This window comes from Triturus cristatus, chromosome 2_1 (assembly GCF_964204655.1).
Source record: "Triturus cristatus chromosome 2_1, aTriCri1.1, whole genome shotgun sequence".
Lineage (NCBI taxonomy): Eukaryota > Metazoa > Chordata > Amphibia > Caudata > Salamandridae > Triturus > Triturus cristatus.
In genome coordinates this window covers 1127088425-1127112084 of record NC_140581.1, presented here as the reverse complement: position 1 = coordinate 1127112084, position 23660 = coordinate 1127088425, and the positions used below count along the sequence as shown (strand labels likewise).

At 42.9% G+C, this 23660-nt stretch overlaps 1 protein-coding gene across 8 annotated transcripts in view; it reads left to right on the top strand.

The window, feature by feature from the left end:
* The window catches only part of PTPN13 (protein tyrosine phosphatase non-receptor type 13), an 830096-nt gene that overhangs the window by 269939 nt on the left and 536497 nt on the right, over positions 1-23660 (top strand). For all 8 annotated transcript variants that reach the window (XM_085636547.1, XM_085636545.1, XM_085636546.1 and 5 more), the window contains exons 4-6: positions 7421-7486; positions 15571-15756; positions 20880-20973. In XM_085636547.1, coding sequence (XP_085492673.1) covers positions 7421-7486; positions 15571-15756; positions 20880-20973 — 346 coding nt within the window. The remainder of the gene's footprint in view (positions 1-7420; positions 7487-15570; positions 15757-20879; positions 20974-23660) is intronic.

The following is a 23660-nucleotide window of genomic DNA, read 5'->3' as shown; positions in this document are numbered from 1 at the left end:
TCCCCGGCCCGAGTTCTTCTGTGTTAACGGCGCCTCGCCAGTGATGGCCGTGCCGCTGCTATCCGGGCTGTGCGTGCGGTTGCAGGGGAGCCAGCTTCCCGCGCAGGAACCGGAAAAAGACCCGCACCAGGAGCGGCGGTACCAGGAAGAGTTGGCATCCCGGCCCCGGTGAGTGTGGGTCATTGGTGGGAGAAATGGTCAGCTTTCATCATTGGTTTCCCTCACTCACGTTTATACTACATGCACTGTCATTAATGCTGCATTTTAAACAAATAAAAATTAAATGCAAAGTCTTAAATGATGAAAATCTGGGCTTTAAACATACATCGTGGGCTGCTGGGGAGAGATTTTCATCAAAATAACATTCCCTGAAGTCACTGGTCACAACAGTCATTTCTCACAGCAGACAGCAAAACATGTATACTGACTGTTGAACACCGGACCCCGTCCCCTCAAGACCCCTTCAGGAACTTTAAAACCCCTCAGTGCACAGATCAAACAACAGTAAAACAGAGCGGTTCCGTTCATAATGTGAAATATGCCCCACGCACGAGCTGTAATCTCGGGAGATGCACAATAGGAGTGTTGAGAAGGCACAGCTTTTTTTCACGTCACCTGTCCTGCCCCCCCCTCCCGCTGTTCCCACCCCAGGCTCAGAACGAAGGCCCCTTTCAGAAAGCCCCTTCTTTACTTTAGTTTGACTTTTTCCCTGTTGGGATGGGTTCCTTGTCCTAACCCAGTTGTACAGACGCTCACCGTCACTTAGGTCCCGCACTGAAGTTTAGGAAATGCTCCTTCATAGATCTCCTCCCTCCCAAGTTCAAGGAGCCCCCTCCAGGCAGTCCTGCATGCAGACTGCCCCCACCCTAAGCCAGAGTTCTACCGGGCACACCCGCTGATCACAGTTCAGTAAAACATAAACAAAAATAATGTCATGAGCAATGCCAATAGCTCCAACTTTAACAATGCCGAGACCGTTGCATTGTAAATGCTTGTTAATGTCCCGGGTAGCTTCAATACTTGGTTAATGATGCGCCCTCCCATACGTGGCTCTTTCAAGTCAAGTCAAAGTAACTTTATTCTGTTCACAGACATACATTACACTTTAACATTTTCATGCCGTATATGTACAGACTGATGGCCTGTATATAGATTGTATATAATGTGATTTGAATGTGTTGTTTGTTTGTTATGTATGTTAGGTAGAACAAATCTCTTCTTTTTGTGCACAGGTGTCTAAATTGTAACAAATGTATTTGTATTGTCAGTATTGTCATTAATGTTGTAATGTATTTTGTATTGTAATGAGCGTACTTTATTTAACCTTAACAAAAAAACAAAAAATGCAGTGTTTATAAAATAGCAAACACTTTTTTGATTAAATTCAACGACAAAGTTGTGGCTAGTGTTCTTGTTTAATTCAGTTCACTACGTAAACTCGAGGTGAAAACACATACAGTATTGGCACTTGTTTTGTTCTTTGTATATGTACAGAGGCATGGATACAATCAGTAAAAATGAACAATAGATAGCATTCAAACAGTTAGATAGGGGATATAATCCCTAACACCAAGTGCCCAATGCGACAGATTTTATTGTCAACCATAATATTTCATAAATATGAATAATTATTATTTAAAAGGTTACAAAAGTTCTGTTCATCTATTGTGACTCATAGCATTTTCTTATAGACATTGCAATTTTAATATAATTAGAGACTGCAGTGCAAATAAGTAAAGTAGAAAAAGAGTGCAAAAAAATTAAACCGCAAATATAAGTACATGGCAGGATTTCCCTCAAAGCTGGGGCTAAAAATGTTCTCCATCTCCTCTTTTTAAAGACGGCAAAACAACATAAAGTGCTCTGAGCTGCCAAATTGTCACACAAGCAAGACGTTAGTTTAGCAACCCATCCTGATTGTTTGGGGAATGCCACGAGAAAGTGCAAGGTACATAGACGGAATCTAGTCAAAAAGAATCGTGCATGTACGTTGGTGGTAAAAGTTAGATAAAATTGCTGTTGTGCAGGGAACAAGCATGAGGGCTCTGCCACTACCAGTTGTAAGCAGTGCATATTTGCCCCAGAACAAATTGCCTCTTTTATAATGGCTTTTGCATTTGTGTGTATACTAGCAGGGTTGTTATAGTAGTGCCCCAGGCCTATCTCATGGAGTTTAACTTTCACGAAACGGAGCTGAGGGATCGACAATGCGCTATCTAAGTTGTTACAATCCTTAATAACTTCCCTTGAGAACATTAAGTCCTCAGATAGCCAGATTTATGTCCAAAGGGGCAATATCTATTCGATCCTCAAGATAGTCCAGCACCAGCTCATGATCAAAAAAAGTGTGAGGGCACTATTTAGGGTCATCAATAGCCTTTTTATAAATTTGTTTTCCAAGACCTGTAGGTGTCGGCTTTTGTGGTAACCCCAAACTCCTGCCCCATAAGATGCAACAGATAAGCATTTGGCTTTGTAGAGGGAAACCTATTCTGCCACTGGCTTGTGGCATAGCTTGCAGGCAAAGATGAATAACCCCTCCACAACCCAGCTAGTATGTTGAACCCTTGCAGTGAGGAGGGAATCCCAATTCATTGTATTATTAAAAATGTTCCCTAAATATGTAAAATTAGACAACTTATCGATGGTCTTACCCCTTACAGCGAATTTTCTTGTTTGTTGATTTGGGGCCACACATCATAATATATGAGTTAATAAAATGGAATTTTAGATCCAGTGCTGACATAAAATCTGTAAAAACTTTGAGTGATTTTTGGAGGCTATTAGCTGTCATTAGCACGGTGTCGTCCACATGAGATAACAATGGGACTGGATTGCCCCCAATACTGGGAAAATCAAATTCCTTCTATATTAAAAACGCTTCTAAGCCATTAGTGTACAATAAAAATAGAAATGGAGCTTAAATGCACCCCTGCCGAACACCTTCTGTGGAGACAATGGGCCTAGTCTTTTCCCCCCTGAGGCCCATATCTTATGGCATCTGTATTGGAAGTATGAAGCCTACGCAGAAGGGAGATGAGAGCCTCTTCAATACCCATTTTCACCATTAGTCCCCACAATGTCTCCCGATTAACGGTGTCAAAAGCACTGGACAAGTCCATGAAAGCCAGGTAGATGGAGCCCCTCCTGGCCTTCATGTACTTGCCCATACTTGGCTCTTTCGTATATTTACAGGTCACAAAATGTTTTTTTATTGCATAATGTCTAACTTCGACATTTTATGTTGTATAGTCTTGATTAGGCCCATATATAAGCTCCCCAAACAGACCCTGATGGAGCTCCTTGTCCTAGCATATGTTCACCTTCAGTTGTGTGTTGTCTTATCCTGCCGGCAGAGTGACGCCATTAATCTATACTGCGTCCCAGTCGGTAACTGTATTTTATGCTATTTGTGAACTTTCTTCACGTATTATACCATTAAATGTGTTTTTTTTTCCTTTTTTGTTTGCTTTCTCTCATCCCTGTATTATCCATTGGTGTTTATAAAATCTGAAACATCTGTATATTAAAGCTGAGAAATCAGCATAAATATATTGTTTAAGCGATTGATTTCACATTGTGCAATCTTTTCCACACAATGCTTCATTCATTTCATGAACAACTATTCAGTAGTTTTCTTCAAAAATTTCCATTGGCTATTAACCATTTAAACTTTGTCCAGTGGTCATGTCCGGATAATGTAAATAGATACATCGTACAGTCCTGCTCTCGTTAGACCAACCTCTTTTTGTGTTGCTAGGTCTCTCTGAAACCCTCCTTATTTCAAAGCACTGGGTGCTACCAAACCAATATCTCAGCCCCACAATGTGCTTGACTCACCAGATCAGAAGAGCACTTGCTCCTTTAATCAAAATGACAGATAGCTAGATATCCAATCTTCCTGCCATTAGAACAGTAGCGACCTGCATGTAAAGGGGTGGCGGGCGGGGTTGAGGGGGGGAGTTAAGGTGATTATAATTTTTTTTAAACTTACCTTACTGCCGTGTCTCTGTCGTCTCTCATCGGAACAGGAAGTAGGCACCCATGCTCCCCTGACCAATCACAACGCTGCATTGCAGCATTGCAATTGGTAAGCGCCCAGGCTCCCCTGTCCAATCACCATGCTGCAATGCAGCCTTGTGAGTGCTCTGAGCGTCGTGGTTCGGCACTCAGCCAGGGACTGGGGGCGTGGGCATTTTCTCCACGTAGGCTGTAATGCAGCCTACGTGGAGAACTTGCGAAGTGCGCAATGACTGTTTGGTCGGCCCGAGATGACTGGCCAAACAGTCATTGTGCACTTAGTTGGGAGCTACCACTCCTCCCCTGCGAGCAGAGTAGCCCTGCCCTGTAACACAAGGCTGCTGCAGAAGGACAAAATAAAATGATAATAACATTACGTTATTATAATTTTATTTTTACTTTCTTGCACTGTTTCAAAGCGGTGGGCGATGCTCCTCCGCCTTAGTAGAGGAGCCGCCATGGCATCCGGACAGTATCTTCGTATAAAAGCTTTAAAAAAGAATTAAAGGGCCTACTACTCCCAGGCTGCGTCACACACTGAGGGAGTTGTGCCCCTGCAAACTGCCTCCAATTTTGCAATTTGTATGACTCCATAATTGTCTGTCATATTTATACATTATAAAATATGGCCATTTTTTATTCTGGTTGCGATGTTATACATTATCTATTTATTACACCTGTAGTATACATAGGACCTTTTTGTTCAATCACAAACTATCTTAACGATGCACTGAATTCCAACTCGTGATGATACTCCATGAAATTTCCCTCGTCTGGCCGAGAAATCTGCTCTCGTCTTAGGGGTTTGTTCTGGTTCTTCTGTTCCTATCCTATAGAAGTAATGCATTCAACTCTTGAAATCCAAAACGACCAGCTTTAGGGCTTACCTGAGGATTAAGCGGGTGTTCAGTCATGGGCCACTTGCACTAGTTAACCTGCCAGTGCACCAGGCTTAGATCGGTGCATGTGTTCTACAGGCCGTGCTCTCTGTTGTAATTTTAAATTGATTCTGGCTTAGTATGTGTACAGCAAAAATCCCAGTTTTCCTTGAAACTTACTTCTAATCTAGTGCTGAATTTGGCCCCTTGGCTACCTAATAAAATGTACCACAAAGTGTTGTGCCTGTCATATACTTTTAGTGCCAACTTTTGTCCCTTCCCAGTTAATTATATGCTTCGGTTTTGGGTTATGTCGTGGAGTTTTAGTAGGAAGAGTCTTGGTATATGAAAGTTTCTGGCAGAACTGCAAAATGAACCTCATGTTTATTTCTAGCCTTTGTATTGAATTGCGATGAATTCGCGTTTGATTACAATTTTCTTCTTGTGCTGACCTATGAAAAATAATATACACGCAAATACTTTCGCAAGAACCAAGAAATCATCTGCCGAATGTAATCTTAATTCGCCTTATGCTCTGTGGGTTACTGCAGAACCAGTGGAGCCTGGATCACAAACCTCTGGAATGTGTTCATCAGATGTGTTGCAATGCATCGAGGGTCTAAAAAAGACCAACTAAAGACTAACTAAGACAGCTTGATATGTTGTACACCCCCACATGGTATTGTTTTTTAAGTTTGAGTTTATTGAAGAAATAAGAAGGGAAGGAGAAGGGAGGGGAAAGGGGGTATAATCATCATGGTATGCATATACAAACAATTATTGTTGACCAGTGAGAACCATGCTTGGCCTGTGCCACTGTATAGTAAAATGTTGACATCTAATCTTTATTATATTGTCTAGTCCATCAGTGTTGAAAGTAGATCCTGGTATCCATACCAGAGTGTCAGGATTTCAACCTAAAATACTTTAAAAAACATTTAAATCCAATTGATCTCATTGAAACACATTTACCTAGACAGTGGTTAATTTGAAAAGCTGGCACAGATTAGGTCGTTTTCGCCCAGGATCAAGTCAAAACATCTGACTTATCACGTTTCTCCCCCAAATATCCCCTGTTGTAACCCCTTACAAATAGTCATAAAGGATGAGATATTTTGTAATAGATATTGCAGTTTATTGTTGTATGGCCAGTAATGCTATACAAAGTCTTTCAAAGTGACCTACCTTAAACGGCGTTGTGATTTGATTTGTAGGCAGGTGAGGGGTCGATTGCTAGGATGAAATTCTTGTCAGGATAAGGTGTACTGCAGCATGTTAAGAACTGCTCAAGTAATACCTGATTTCTACTGGTGCATTTCAATAACCCCCCCCTTCACTGGCTCATCACCCTGAAAATCACGCATAACAGTGATCTAAGAAGTGCTACACGTTCCTGAAATACAGCATCCCAAAATCACCATCACACCACTTGACGCGGTTGTGCCCTTGCTAGACACATACTGGCAGATGAGTCCCAAAGAGCACAGACCTGTATGCTGAGCTGCCCCAAAGGCATGCTTGTACTGTCTTCAGGATTAAGATGAGAATAGGATGTGGAAAGGGGCTTCTCATCTCACACTACTTATGCAGAAGAGGAGAATGCAGATAAAAAACGATGGGCTGGAATTTCCAAAATAGACACATAGATGAGAGACATTAAGGAGAAGGCAACAGCTGATTAAATGTACCTCAGACTAACACGAAATTATGAGAACCCGTTGAACGGCCTAGCTGACTAGTAGATTTACATGCAAGATTGCCACTGAATTGGACTACTCTTTTTAGCATTTGCTGGCTAACACCATCACATCCATTGTCGCCGGTGCCCACGTGGACCTAGATCCAAGCGTCTAGTACGTTGACTATAAATGTATAAACTCGTTTTGTACATTTTAAAGTGCCAGTTAAATCCCCTCATCTTGCTTCTAAGACAAACAGTGCGACATGTTGACATGTGTAACCATCTGCTTTGCCTGTTGGTATAGACTCTTCTTCCATGCCAGCCCCTGTTAGGCAGGACTTTGAAAAAAAATGTTTTTCATATCTGAGAATTGATAAAGATAATTTAAACCATAGTTTGTGCAGGATGAATATTGTGATTAATGATATTCTGTCCACCATTAAAATAAAGGAATGTTGAATGTATATTGACGTGGGATTTACTGCCTGGCTCCAAATTTAGGGCTTTCCTCGGTGACACCTTGTTTAAGGCTTTTACATGCCATGAGGCTTGGAGAATGAAGGCCGGCACATTTTAATGTTAACATTTTGAGGACAGAGATCCTAAAAGTCCATTCTTAAAATTCTGAAAGAATTGTACCATCCACCCTTAGCTTACCAGGATGAAGACTTGGCATCAAGAGACCAGTTGAGTTTTCATCTCACCTTTGATGCCTCTGGCAACTCCACATAGGGTTAAAAATGGATGATCGGCTGTTCCTGCCTCTGTTTGTTTGCAAAGAGCTTGTGATATGTGTTTGAACCAACAGAACTTTCTGATTTTTTGTTTTTTTGTTTTGCAGATTCACATTTACTCTCTTGGTATGACACTGTATTGGGGAGCAGATTATGAAGTTCCACAAAGTCAGGTAAACTGCACCTCTTACATTATCACATGTTGGTCAATGATTTGCTATAAACAATTTAAGTTTAGTCAAGTATTTTTAAATCATTTACAAAACACGTCCCTCGCAGTTTCTTTTCTGATGTCAAAGAATGTGTACATACGTACTTAGTATTTCATATTTATTGAGTAAACATGTTCTTTTTCTGTATCACTCTGTACCGCCTATTGTTTACTTTGGAGAGACTTTTCTGACTCATTCTAATATATAATTCCGCAGCTCACAGCAGGTTCTGTAAATCTTTGTTCTTGCTGGTGTCTTTGCTTGTACTGGGTTCGGTTCCCTGCATCGTCCAAGCATCATCAAAGTGACCCCATCTGTCTTGGGTAAGAGCATGAGGGCTTCAGTAGACCAGCCATGCAGGCAACATAATGAGAGATCTTGAGTGCTGAAAACACAGTCCAGGGTAGGCAAATGCTTGGGCAGAGCCATCAGATTCCTGTCAGGACTCCTTCTCGAAACATGGAATCTTTGTACTCCCAGAATTTTAAGCAGTTAGAAAAATAAATAGTCCTCAGGTGTCCATCATTTAGGTTCCGCTAAAGATGTGGGTCTACAGTTGAATACGTAAATCAGAAAGTGCATATGAGAGACGACTAGACATGACAGAGAACGTGGGAGGAGACAATTTTCTGCTGTAGTATCTCTTGAACAGTTCACCTCTGTAGGAAAGTGCCCTTTTCGACATGGTCACCCCGCTTTTTACCTGTTATATGCTGTGATTTTGACTGGAAGTCGACTGGGTTCCTGCTAACCATCTCCCCAGTGCCAATTCTCTTTCCCAAAATTGTGCAATTGTACCTCAATTGGCAATACCTTTAGCACCCTTTGTAAGTCCTTAGTAAATGGTATAGTGGTACCTAGGGCCTAAGGCACTAAAGAGGGTCCTTAAGGGATGCAGCATGAATGGTGCCACCCTAAGGGACCCCTCACCAAGCACATGCAGACGGTCACTATAGGCTGCGTGTCTTGGTGCAGACAAAAGGGAAAACATGACCCATATCCCTGTGTGTCATGCCACCTAACACTGTGTGCAATATTTGTAAGCCACCCCTAAAGCCGGCCTTGGCTAGATCCTAGTTAAATTATTACCTGTACTGTTGTGCTTGATTAGGGGCCTAAAGTGTATACTATTCAGATTTTAAGGGTGTTAGACATGAGAATCTGAGAAGCTGCTTGAAGGAAACAGTGCTTGGAAAGTAATATAAAACCTTTTTCTGGTTCTCATTTTTTCTCCCAGTTCTGTAGAAATACCATACCTCTGCCTTCTTCGAATTGAGGATGGTGGTCTAATCATAATACTTTGTGCTGTCAAAGGCATGCTCTTTTAGCATTTTAGTATGATAGCTACCAACTCATACATCAACCAAAGTTGATGGCAGTCTCCGAAATGTTGCCAGGGAATGGACGTAATTAAAGGAAAACAAGGTAAATGTCGAAAAAAAAGAGTATATTGCCACCACCCATTACACCTTGTGCTATTTCAAGAAACTGTACCTTCTAAAACCCACTCAGAATCAGCAGCCTCAGAATGGTCTACTCTGTCAAGTATGGGTACTTCATATGTGACACAAGTCTAGCAAGATGCAAGGCAGCATACTTCGTGTTCCTTGGACTTCTACCGAGAGAAATACCTAGCTACGCTACCCTAAAAAAAAATTACAACTGCATTCTTTACAGAGGCCTTCTCAAAATACCAATCCTCTGTGAGAACAAAGCCTCTGACCTTGATAAACTGGACCATCACAAACCTTCCTTTCTTTCTTTGTTGGTCTCTCTTTCTGCGACTGTGTGGGGATCTTGTGTCCCTGGGCTATCAGGAGTGGTTTGAGTAGCAGTTTCTTAGCCTGAAACCAAATATCCTGTTTACCCACTGATCATCCTCTTGAAGTTTCCTGAGCTTCTTCTAGGGCCAGACAAACCTGATACACAGGTCATGGTTTTGTAATGGAGGTCATGTACGAGAGCTTTATGTCCAAGCACAAGTTCTGAGATTCCGTCAGCCCCTATGATCCCTCACATTCTGGTGTCACCCAACCCACTTTCACTTCTTGCTTATAAATAGAATCATGTCCTAATGGGTGCCTAGTTTGTAATCCTCTCCTTACCCACAACTTTGAGTAGATGAGTAAGAAGAATGGTGAAGATAGTGGACCTGAAGAAACTCTATTATTCAGAAAAATGGTTAAAACAAATGGATCAGAACAAAACAAACTTTAGATCTCCTGCAAATGGGACATATTTGTTTTCAGTTTCTCACAGTTGCATAGCCTGGTGTGATAACCACTGCACTTGGTTGAAAGCAAGAACTGCACAGTTCTTTCAAAAAAGTCTACTATGTCTGCTGCAAATGTTTATGTGGTATAGACATTTGCCAAAGCTGTGCTGACTTAATGATCCTTAGTGGACAGACCAAAGTATTACCAGCAGCCTTCAAGCAGGAGATTAGGTAATTTACTTTCTGTTTGATCCCTTCTCATCAACCATTGATGAGATGTTGAGACATTGAATGCTGGTCACTAGAGTGGCCAAACCTGCATGTGACCCATCCCTATTTGAACTGGAATAGGCTTGAGATGACATGACCTCGAAGCCTGGTTCGATAAGTTTTGCTGCAATACATCAACCTAGAAAAATAAAACTGCATCAAATTCCCTGTCAGATGTTTCAACAAGAAACTAGCTGAGTGGAAATGTAACAGTTATAACTTGCAGCACAAATTACAAAAATTAAACAATATAAAATATACTCCCCTGAAAACCATTGAGAAGACGTTCCCACCGTGATACTGAAAGCCAAAAAGGCCTACTTTTACAAAACCCATCTTCACTGCTTACACCCCAATTAAAGAATCTCTTTGGCATCGTTTTAAAACTGCCTTACCTAGATGCCCCTAAGGACACCTCCTTTGTATCACAACAACATTGCTACATTCACTAGCCACAGCAGGGTGCAACCACCACCAGGCATCAAAAGTTCCTCCCATTGCTCATTGGAGATATCACTAACATGATAGGAGGTTTGACCTGGCCCGGTCAAACAAACAATCACCCCATACTTGAAGATCCTTGTAAACTATCGACTAATCTCTGTAATCTCCGTATCTCATCAAGATCATGAAAATGGAGGTTATGATACTACTCAAACAGCATGTGGGAAACAACCACGTCTCATGATCACCAGCCAGGGTTCAGAACTGCTGGGAGCACAAAATGTCCCATAGCCCGAGAAGCTCTTTTTCTCTTCAATGATTTAGAAAACCGCACTATGTTTTTACCTCTTGACCACTCTGGAGATTATGATATGCTGGAACATGGAATCCTCATTTACAGGCTGAAGAACTGGGCTAGTATCTCTGTTGCTACCTGGATCAAATCCTTTCCTACCAGTTGCACTAAATAAATGTGACGCACCTCAGGTGAACCATCTTCATGATTGATGTTCTGCAGCGTACGCTAGGGATCACCTCTCTCGCTTGTTCTTCAATATCTAAGTATGCCCTGTGGCTCAGGTCCTTGAGAAATTCCAGCCTAATTTCCAGATGCACACCAATGAAACCCAAATCCACTCATGGATGGGGACTAACTCAGACACCCAGATAAATATCACTATATGCTGGTACCGTGTCTTTGAATGGATGAAGGACATAATTTTCTACAAGAATGGATCCAAAACAGCTGCTGAGAGGAAGGACATGAGAATCTTTGTCCTTCACCTTATTCCCTGGAATTGGAACACCTTTAATAACTTAATCAAAAGTGAGAGACCTGGAAATTAATTCTGAAGTCCTTTGTGTCCCCACCTCAGCACAACTGTCGATTCTTCCCTTTCTCCAGACTGAACAGCAGCTTGCTTCTCAAGAAACACCACAGCTACTGCTTTTTCTTCTATTTAAGTTTCCTAAAGAAACTCATTGACAGGATCTAAAGCAGGGGACTCCCAACATTTTCCATGACAAGACCTGCTTATGTTCAATGAAAATCATCCACAGCTACTGTTATTAATAGAGTTGTAATAGTGACCACATAGACAAGATTACATTGCCACTGTTTGCAGGATTACCAGCACTGATCACCTCAGAGCATCATGCTCCGTTGCCGTCAGGCATGTAAAAGCTGCTTTGCCAATGTGGAATTCCTCTACATGGGTAATGTATAACACCAAGTTAATATTAGTAATACTTCTTCCAAGTGCCATATGATATATCACTTAAATATCCGCATTAAAAATATATTTGGAAATGTACCCTTTTGTCTCCTAACATCACTTCATGAATTCTGAAAACACACCAATTTTTGTATCAAATCTATACTTTTCAATTTTGATATACATATATTAATTCAACCGAGCAGAAACCTCTCCTTTAAAAGGTGGGTCTGCTCACAGGAAAGTAGCTATAGAGCTACCAGTAGCTCATGAGCCACTCATTGGAGAAGCCTGCTCTAAAGCCTGCTAGAAGATTACTTAACCTTTTCAAATGCGATCATATCAAACTAGCTTTGAAAAACGCTTCACTGACTCCAGGTGGAAGTAAGGATTATGTTTTAAGGTCCTCTGCATTGTTCACAAGGCCTACTGGGCGAAAGACCAAAAATGTTTACCGCCTTTAGCCCGCCATTATTTAGTCACCTGAAAACTTTTAAGGTCTTGTTTGCGAGAAATCTGTATACAACAGGTGGCTTGCTGCCTGTCCATTTCTTAACATTAATTGGCTTCATTGTCACTGATATTTGCTGTCTTCTCATTGGCCAGCATGTACTGGCTTCACTTCCTCTCATTTTGGCTGGAGCAAGGACCAAGTACTGATTGCTTCAGCGTGATTACTGTCCTTCCACGAATCGTGCTGTGAACAAAGTACTCCTTTATTTTTTCTTCTTCCCTGTCAGCCTTGTTGAACCTTTTGCCATTTGTAGCAGAGTTTTACTGTGCCACACACACTTCAAAGAAACCCTTTTCTCCTTTGAAATGCATTTTTAATGTGACAACAGATGTTATCTGCTTTTATTGTGACAACAGATGTTATCTGCTTCCAAGTGTGTTTTCACCAAGACATGGACTCAGGTGCAATTTCTTTCTGTAATAGGATTTGTTGCCAAATGTCATATTTTTCCCTTTAACAGGCATGGGTAGATTAACTGGTTTGCTCATGATCACTGGGGTTTTGTGCAGAGACCTAACAAGCATTGGCAAAGCAAGTAGGTCTCGCCTTAGAGACTATTGACTCTGCCAGTGCCTTTTATTTATGCTGTACAGCATGGAAATTGCCGAATGATTTATAGTTACTCTGTATAGCAGTGTGCATGCTGTGCCACATGACTAAAAATAATAATAATTAAAAAGACTATGATGCACCCAGCGCAAATGGACTTTAAAGAATCATTGGCATAGCCAATAGGTCTCGCCTTTGGGACCTTACAAGTGTTTAACCATGCAGCATCTCTAGAAAACACAAAAGGGATCCTGGTTCCCTCATCAATTGGCACCCATTATAAACATGGCCACAAATCCATATAGGATCCCATACCGCATCCAAACAAGTACTCCGATCTTAAGTAAAGGAAACAACTCCACGGTCGAACTGAGAATACTATACCTTCCGTTAACCACCATACATGAATTGAATAAGATATCAACAAACATCTAGTGTTGAATGTCTACATCTTTTCCAACACTGACCTGGAAACTTTCCTGTAACCTGATTTCAATCTATCTGACTCTACCAGTGGCTCTACCCTGGTCGCTAACTATACTGTATTCCTTCAACTTATTTCATCTGCGAAAACACTTTCACCAAAAGGCCAGTCACAAACAACACTGCCCACCAAGTGGTTTTCAGCTCCCTGTGTGTCGGACTCCCCTTCCACAAGCAGAATACACTTACGCCCACCTTACAGGAAAGGCGGGCCAATAGTCAACAAAACCATGCCCTCGGAAACATGAGCACTCGCTCAAGTATGCATTTTAACAATTCAGATAACTCCACGGCTACCCCAGGAAGCAACGCATATACAACACAACCACGCCCCCTTTATCTGACATGGGCCAAGCCCCTAGAAGCACCGGGTGCCTCCCCCACCATAGTACCAACCCACAAAACTCCTTCCAGGGCTTGCTCACGAACGCTAAAGCCAACCTCTTTACTGTTGGTAAGAACAGATCAAACCCCACCCACTTTGTGATGTCTATCCATGGGAAGGCTTTCATCCGCCCATTCCCTCCCGAATGGCAAACCCTAGCCTTACCTACCCTCACTCTCCTCCCACGAGATAGGCAAGCTCTGCCACCTCATATTGAACACAACAGGGACAAAGATCCACCCACTGAAGAAGCAACACCCATATTTCAGCATGAATCCAGCCCTTCAGCGATCCCTCGCAGCTGCACAATAACGGCTCGAACCCGGCCCCCCAAACCCAGCAAGAGCCCTGACAAAGTGGCACACCAATATATCAAGCAGCAGCCACGGGTCCTGTGCACTAGAATCGAATACACAAAACCCAGTTGCCAAGCTGTCTCGCAACCTCCACAACCGGACATAAGCACTCACCTCAGACCCTGCAGTCACCTCCTGCAGGTCTCACCATGCAAGACACTGCCAGCCCTGGAGCTGCTGCAGCTGTCTCCTCATAGCCCACCAGCCCTGCACAGAGCCTGCCTCCTCACACAGCAGGTTGGGGGCGCAGTGCCCCACAGCGAATCGGGTGGGGGTTGGGCGGCAGCACACAGCACCTGAATGCACAGAAATGTTATTATGAAACAATATTAGACATGCTGAATTCTGCAGAGCGGTGCGGTGGTCAGATGATGCACCGCGCTTGCAGGAGAAGAGGAAGGCGCACTTTGGCTGAGCGACGGTTATAACAAGCAAAAGCGAAAGCACAGCAATTGCATATAACCTGACACACCATGAATGCAGCTGCCACCCTGCACGCCGGTGCTCGCTCCCGAGAGCAAAAGGCCATGGGAGGTGGGACATGCACCCGCCTTTGGCCATTTGCTTGCTTTCATTATTGAAAGCCACATTCAAAGGCCAATAGAATGTGACAACCACACGCACAAGCTTTAAGAAAGTCTGGAGTGATTCCAAGAGGCCCTCTCCTAGGGCAGCGCATGCGCGCTGCGCTAGACTTGACCTAAAAAGTGCATTGCCTCTTGCTGCATCATAGTGCTTTCTTAAATTAGTTTAACTAATTAGTCACTGCAAAGTAACCACGATATGTACAGCATAGATACAAAACATTTTAAAAGCCAACAGATCTCTTAGATGAGACCTATTAACTTTGCCAATGCTTGTTTCCATGACTACACCCCTCATCCCCCAGCATCCATCAGATGTTTAGAACACTTAGGCAGATCCTTGGGAATCAGGAGCCCGATGCTGGTTAATGGTCTTAGCCCATTACGAGAGCCCAATCGAGGTTACAGAAAACAGTTGATTCAAAACGCTTCAAGCTTGCCTAGAGTTGAGTTGCCATTGCAATGAAGGGTTCACGATGGAAGAAGGTCAGACAAGTTTCCACCTTACCAACCCTTACTGGAGTCCAAAACTCACTCCAGCGTATCAAGGGGCCCAGCCCATAATCTAACCAAAATTAGACACACAGCGCTCTGTAGACTTCAAACATGTTTCCCAGATCGCTGACAGACCCTTGAAATGCACTGCTGCTTATGACTGCGAACAGCAGTCTTATTCTAAATTAGGTATGGCATTCATTTGTTTGCGTTTCATCTTTGTAATGGAGAAGGTTTTACACACACTTCCTCACATAACATTTGTGTGTGCCATTTGAAACGTTGACTTACCTTTGGGACCGGATGAATACTTTTTGGAATTGTCACAAAATACCAACCCTGTAAAGTACTCGAGAATCGAGTTATGACTTTATAATATATATGTTCTTTTTTTTTCGTTCAAGGTGCAATAGATTTGAATATTGTGATGTTTTATGTATAGTGTGAACTTGAGGACTGACTTAAGATGGAATTGTAGCCCTCTACGTATTCAGCATCACGCATTCAAATATCTGCCCCTCCCCTTTCCCTTTCAGCCAATCAAGCTTGGAGAGCATCTGAACAGCATCCTGCTGAGCATGTGTGAGGATCTTGTGTACACCAGGGTGTCAGTGCGGACTGCGCTCGATGCCTGCAGCGCCCATGTGCGGAACAGTAACTGCGCGCCATCTTTTGCCTATGTCAAGCAACTGGTTAAACTTGTCCTGGGCAGCCTGTCAGCGGTAAGTGTACTCACATGTACAGGGAGCAGGGGCGTAGCATGGTCAGTAAGAATGAGGGGGTTGGGCTTCAGATTTTCCGACAATCAGGCTGGCATATAATGTTTAAATACATCATATGACAAGCAGGGTACATGAGAGGGGCCTAAGGGGCATTGAAAAGGGAGAGGAAGGAGGATTGTAGGAGTATTAAGAGAGAAAATGCTATATTTTGTAAAATAACCAATATTTTGTAAGACTTTCAGAAAAGAGTGAGTGTGTGTGTGTGTGTGTGTGTGTGTGTGTGTGTGTTTTTTTTTAGTGTGTGTGTAAAAATTACTGGTGAAATCCGACTGGCATCTCACAATACCTGACTGAAAGCACCTGTCACCAACTATTTATCAGAAAATGCATTTGTTGAAGGGGGTAGGTGTAACACTCCAAAGACCCCCCCTGAAGCTACGCCCCTGACAAAGAGTATGATATCAGGAAAAAATGTTAAAGAGGTGCCTATCATGCTACAATTTATTTTGAGTACTAACAACATTGTAGAATTATATAAAATCGAAAGAAATGCAAGAACTGAAATATCTATTTGAACCAACAAGTAAAATATATATCCCATCCTGCGACTATTGGATGGTTTTACTGCTGAGGCTTTGCTCAGAAGCCCTGAGAGGAAGAGGTGTGGCGCTGCGGCCAGGGTGACTGACTCCAGAATCTGGGGATCACGGTTCGATCTCCGGCGCTGGCGGCAGATTAGCCCAGCACCATGTGACTCTGGGCAATAGCTTGCTTAATCTTCCCGACGGCCCCCAGCGCCTAGAGACCCTTACGGGTGATTGTTCGTGCTTTACAAATGTGGATATTATTATATTATTATTATTATTAATATGTGAATTGCCCGACCTATGCTTTCTCTTTGAATCTTCCGGCCTCGTAATTTATTGGATGACCTAAATTTACAGTTCTGTTACTAGGATTTTCAACTAGCTTCCATGCATGTCTGACCAGTAGATTGTACTGTACTGAGACTAGGAATAGTCTCACCAGTTATTGCATTTATAGAGTGCATTTCTACCACTAGTTTGGCACCGAAGTGCACTTTTGCCACCTTTTAGGCCTACAGGTACATTCATTCATTCATGCATGCATGAGAAGGGTGTGTGTTGGTATGCCCTCTATTTAAAGTGAAGGGGTGCTACTTGGGTGATTACTGAAGGGCTGCTTCAGGAATCACATCTGCATAATGTGGCAAATGCATGCGATCGTATTAATGAAGTCCGGCTGCTAATTAGGCAATATCATAGCGGTGGAGCAGGGGTGTGGCGGCTGGTAATGCACGAGCACAGGTATGCACAGGGGGATATATCTTTCACTGCATGCTAAATCAGATCACACTTTGTTGCAGACCTTTTTCCACTCAGTACATGCCTTAGACCTCACTTCCTGTTTTTACGTTGTGTTTCGTCGCGTCACGAGGACTGTCGCTGTCATATTTTATGCCAAAGAAAATTTTGTTTTCTTTGCAGAAGTGGCTCTTTACTGTTGCACTAGCCACTGTATACCAAAAGACTCTATCTTCATGGATGACTGCGTTTGTGGATTTTAGCTCTCTATTTTTTATTTTGTTTTATATAGTGCAAACTCGACCTGAAGAGATCAGGTATCAGAACGCTTTACATGAGCACCAGTTTTGTTACAGATGGACACATTCATTTTTTTTTTGTTAGGCAAGGGGAGATGAAGTGATTTGCCCAGAATCACAAGATATAGAGCATCGTTGTCGAGACTCGAACCCGGTTCCCCAGCTTCGAGGTTGACTGCTCTAGCCGTAAGGCCACATCCTCTCCCCGAGACTGACCGAGCTCAACTCCTGCTACCATGGTAATTTCAAACCACTCTAAAACTGTCGTAGGCGTGTTGCGTGGGTTTTAGGAGATTTTACCTATGAGATAATGGATCTAAGTCTATGATTGTACAGCCTAAGTGTAGATAGGTGCTGTCAGGTTTAGAAAGGGTACTCAAGCCCACCTGGGTTCACAAGAGCCCTTAGATCACGAACACTTATTTTCTTCATATGCAAATCTTAAGTAAGGAGTATTGGTATTTAAAGCAATAAATAAGAGGTGCTTTCGGGATCAATGTGCATGCTTGCTCTAAAAGCAATGTATACATAGCCCCAATTGCGTCACATTTGTGCGGTCATAGTGCTGTAGCACTGGTAGAACGTTGAGGCTGATGGGATTTCTGCAGGCGCATTCCGCAAGATTCTGGATCCTAGTGTTGCCATATTCAACAATGTTACATCAGGATCTGTGTGATAATTAAGAATTCTATCATGAAAAAACGCAGTGATGGGAATACAAAATTAAGACTTCATAATGACAAATTTGTCATTTTCCTTTAGAGCAAGAATAATGACAAAACTAACTATGTGATGCAAAAAGGTACAGAGTTCCTCTGGCAAAGAAAAAGGGGGGGGGGGGAGAGAGGGAAGATGTATTGTCATATGTCAAAGAAAATGGGGCCTGGTCAACAGTGACACAGGTAAAGAACAGAAGGGGGAAATCCCTTGTTGGAACTAGGGCTCTCACACACCCAGCAAGCTAGGTGTCATGCTTCATCATTTGAGCCTCCCCTCATCAGGTCGGCGCTGCAATTCCTGACGGGCTCCCAATATTGGGGCTCTTTGGCAGGGATCTTTTGTTCCTGCCGAAGGGTGCAGTGGGGGTAAGGGGCCCTAGGATGTGTAGATGTGGGTGAATGTATAAAATAGGTACTGTTAGTCCACACGTGAATTTTATTAAAGTGGTAAACAGCCTAACTAAAAACAATAAGAGTTGAGGTGGGTATAGGCACTAGTGATTTATGTAACTAGTTATGCATGCCCTACTCTCAAGAAGATCGACATGTTTCGTGCCATGGTAGCCAAAAATGGTCAGGGCACTTCCTCAGGATCAATAATAAGAACTATCTACAACAATAGGTATGTGAACAATCTACATACCCAACAGGTTCAGTGAAGATCCCCGCCAAATAGCCCCAATATTGGGAGCCCGTCAGGAATTGCAGCGCCGACCTGACGAGGGGCAGGCTCAAATGATGAAGCATGACACCTAGCTTGCTGGGTGTGTGAGAGCCCTAGTTCCAACAAGGGATTTCCCCCTTCTGTTCTTTACCTGTGTCACTGTTGACCAGGCCCCATTTTCTTTGACATATGACAATACATCTTCCCTCTCTCCCCCCCCCCCCTTTTTCTTTGCCAGAGGAACTCTGTACCTTTTTGCATCATTAGTTGAAGGGGTATATACACTGGACCTCATTAAACTCACCCCCTTGTCCCTATTTTGTTGACAACACTAACTATGTGCAATAATTATGAAATGCATAAAACCTGAGCATTACACATCTTTTACCCTGAATGTAAACCATACTAATTTGAGTCATTATAACATTTAACAAATATCACTTTGCTACTTCTAAATAATATTGAAGAGTTTCTGCGCTAAAATCAGTATTACCTAAGAAATGTTTTATTTTAGATTAACCACTATTTTTACTGTGGTTTCTTAATTTGCATATGGTCCTTATAAATCCAAGGCCACACTCTTTGTTTTGAGCTAAAATCAATAAAACTTCTTTTTCCCATTTAAAAAAAAAATAAAATAAAATGCAAATGGACATTAAATGGAATATTTTTGACTTCTTAACTAATATTTAGATCTTGCATAGCTAGGACCTTCCTCAACACACACTTAACTAAAACAGCCAGAGAACAATCTGTGCCATATAAACAATGTCAGTTCTCCTCTGATACAGAATATCAGTATTGGCCCTGAAAACCTTTACTCCTCCCTATTGTCCTCTGCTACATTTCAGGCTTGAGAGTTCAAGCACTTCCTACTTTCGGGTCCCCGTAGTCCGACATTGTCACAGAGCTGGATTCAGTCCTGCCCAAGTGTGGTGAGGTTTGCACTACAGCGCGACTCGCAGTAGCTTTGTAACATGACTCGCAGTAAGCGCTTTGCATGGTCCACCACTTGAGGCATATGAATGGCCGCAAATCCTTCAACAGCCAGTCTGCCCTTACAGCCCCAAAAGAAAGCTAAGATCTATCAAGCTAAGTCTTCTCTCTATTCCTATGGTGAAGAAAGCTATGAGTGGTGGACGTCCATTTGCATACCTTTCTCTCAAACTGTGGAACACTCTAACCCTAACTCTTAGGCTCAAAGGCAACCTCCTCAATTTTAGGAAACAACTCAAGACTTATCTGTTTTCTTAAGAACATTTTATAGAGGCTGGAAGACCTTCCAGCGCTGGGAAGCCTATTGGGTAGCCATGCGATTTATAAATTCCTTAAATTGAATTGAAAGTGCTAGCTTAATACCACTGGTGGCTACTCAACAAGTAGTAGTGGATGTTCTGAAAAGCTAGTGTTTTGGGGCTGGATCTCTTTTGGCCACCAATCAGGACACTTTTGTTAAATAGTTCATTAGTTGGCGACTTGGGGTACAGCTACCCGATACATCCACCCTGTTCTCACCCCCAGGGCTTCACGGTTTCCATCTCTCCTCTCGGCATGATTCAACTATGGCACATAAGTTTTATTTATTCACGCTGTGAACATTATTTATCATGCATTAGCATTCCAGTGGTGGTCCTTCCTGAATAGTGAAATGCATTTTATTTAATTCATAGATTGTCCCTGGATGAAGGCCTTTTCGGCCGAAATGCATTGGGATGAACAAATGTAAAATGACACAATCCATTCTGGACAATGCAGTCCAAACGTTTGATTGAGAAGAATTGATGTTGTGAAATAAACAATAAAACGAACCTCTGAAGAAATATATCGCTTTATTCACAATAGAAACTTACGAGAAAACGAAACTAATTGTTGCAACCCAACAGGGAACTCATTCGTCAGTGCCCGAGGGACATACCCCACTGTATGGGGATGCAGCCAGGTTGAACTAACACACACTCATGTTCAGAGAGTTTACCTTGGAGCACGGCACACCTTGTGAAATTTCTCGCAGACTGAAAGTAGTGCGCGCACTGTTATTCATATACTTTCAACCTTTCCCACTGTTCCAAAGTGGAAAGACTGAGTACGTGATTGTTTCTTTTGGATTCTTTTTCAGATTGATCATCTCGCGAGTCAAGCAGGCAAAATAAGCGAGACTGATCGAAGCCAAGCGATTAGGGATCGACTAAGAGGGAAAGGACTGCCTACAGGTAAAAAGCATGTCAATTAGCATTGCTGAATGTTAAATAAAGATTTTAAACCTTCATACATAACTTCACGTGTGCGCACAAATTTGACCAATATTATAAACTTGATTTAGAAAAAAGACAATGAGGCATTTTCTTTCTGGGTGCCCTCTTTGCCAATCACCACAATTTTAAATTGTCATGTAGGTAAGTTATACAATTATTGATTATTGGTTCATTTTCTGTTAAAATCCAAGCTCATAACTTCCCCATGTTTCAAAGCATTTATGTCCTGTTATACAGATCACTTCCAGTTCTGTTGTCCTTGTTGCTTGTCATTTTGAGTCAAAGCATGTTCAAAGCACAACTGAAGACAGTGCTGTTTGGTAAGCTGTAATCCCAATCCTACCTGACTTCGCGAGTGCTATGGCACTTCTCTTGAAGCAACAGTTGCACTCTACAAATATTTTTCATTAATTCATTCATATTATGGTATGCAGATTTGCAGGGCACGCTATGACCCAGGAGGGTATCCTGGTGCTAAGCAGGTGTGAGCCTACTAAAACCTAGAACCTAGTGGGACTACTCAAAAAGCCTGGTCTTCAGCTTCTTGAGGAATTCAAGAAGTGAAGAGACGTGTGTGGTGGCAGGTTGTTCCACGCTTTGGGAGTCATTTGGGGCTCAACTGTCGGGTCTGTTTTTACAGTCTGTGTGGGATGTATGCAAGTAGGAGTCCGAATGAGTGGGGATGTCTGGAAGGTTTGTGAAGGCAGATGCGATTGTTGAGGTATGCGGAGCCCTTGTAATATAAGGCCTTGAAAGTGCTCGTGAGTTCCTTTGTGAATGGGGGGGCGGTGTAGGCCCTTTAGGTGTGTTGTGATTCGACTGCTGAGTAGGAGGTTGAGAGTGATTCTGGCCGCCCAGTTCAGTATTGTCTACATCCTTCTGGTAAGTTGTTGGTTTGTCCCGGCGTACTGGATGTTCCCGTAGCCCAGCTTTCTTGTGATCAGCGCATATGTGAAATTTTTCTGGGTGCTGAATGGAAGCCATTTGAAAATCTTCCTCAGCATATTAGGGATATGGAAGCATTAGGCTGTATCAACCTTGACTTGGGCAGTCATGTAGAGTTTGTTGTAGATGATTAGCCTGAGGTTTTTGGCGTGGATGGTGGGGATGGGTGTCTGTCCTAGCTCTGTTGGCCATCAGGTTGAGTTCCACAGTGAGGTGCTCTTCCTGAAAGTCACAATTTTGGTCTCGTCAGTGTTCAGCTTTAGACAGTTAGTCTTCATCCAAGGTGCGATTTCACTCATGCAGAAATTGAACTTGATACGGTATTGGACACCTTGTCTGTGACCGAGAGAATGAGTAGATGAAGCTGGCCAGAGGGATCATGTATGTGTTGAAGAGGGTCGGGCTCAGGGAGGATCCCAGTGGAACTCGACAGATGATGTTGTGTGTGTCTGAGGTGTATAGTGCAAGACGGCTGAATGACTGGGTCTTTCCAGTCAGGAAGCAGCAAAACCATAGGAGTGCACGTCCTTGGATTCCGATGTTGTGTAGGCATTGGATGAGGATGAGGTCAGTGAACATGTCAAATACTGCAGGGAGAGGTCCAGGAGGATGAGGGCTGCCATGTCTCCTCTGTTCAGAGTCATTCAAATGTCATCTGTGGCAGCGGCAGTGGAGGTTCCTCCGCTAAGGCGGAGGGACGTCGCCCCACTGCTACACAGCAGTGAAGTAAAGGAAAGATAAAATGATAATAACTTGCATTATTATCATTATAAGTTTCCTTCTGATGCTGCAGCTTTCGGGCGGGGCAGGGCTGCTCCGACTACAGAGGAGCAGGGGAGGAGTGGTTTGCCCACTCCTAAGTGCACATGACTGTTTGGCTGGCCCTGTCGGACAGGCCCAATAATTCATGCGCACTTCACATCTTCACCATGTAGGCTGCATTACAGCCTGTGTGGAGAACATGCACAGGCCCGCGTTCCCTGGCTGAGCGCCGATCCACAGCGTTCAGACCACTCACAACGTTGGATTGAAGCGTTTTGATTGGCTATCGGGAGGCTGGGAGGGTGCTTGCTGCTGCTTCCTGCATCTTGCTGCTGACGGGAGACAAGAAAAAGAGGACGGAGGAGGTCCAGTAGCAGCCGCTACTGGGCGGTGATGAGGGCAGTTTCTGTGCCATGGCTGGGTCCGAAATCAGATTAAGTGGTGTTGAGGAGTTGGTGGTCATTGAGCTATTTGGTGAAGCGTCTGTTGATGGTTTGCTATACATCCTTGGTACTAGAGAGAATATTCATTTTACAGAGGCGGCTGCTGAATTGAGTCTCCCTTTTTAAGAGTCGTTTTCTTCTTGTGGGTAGTTTGAAAGCCTCTATTCGGAAAAAGCAGTAGCCTTCTGGTTTTTTTCTGGTATGTTTGTATTACTGGCATAATTGGAAATTTTCCAGTCTCTCTTAGGGACCTTGTGTCTCTAATTCCAAGGTAGGGTCGTAAGGCTAATTTCAAAGAAGGTAAATTGAGATGTGAGAAAGGAGTACTTAATTGAAATATAAAACCCAGTTGTTGCTTACCTGAATACTACATCTTACAGTTTCTTGTAACAATTTTTCTGGGCAGATGAGAGCTTTCTTTGCAAGCCCATGCGTAAGGAAGAGTATGATTGCTTGAAAAGCACCTCTTGTACTGGCAGAGAAGAATATGGCTCC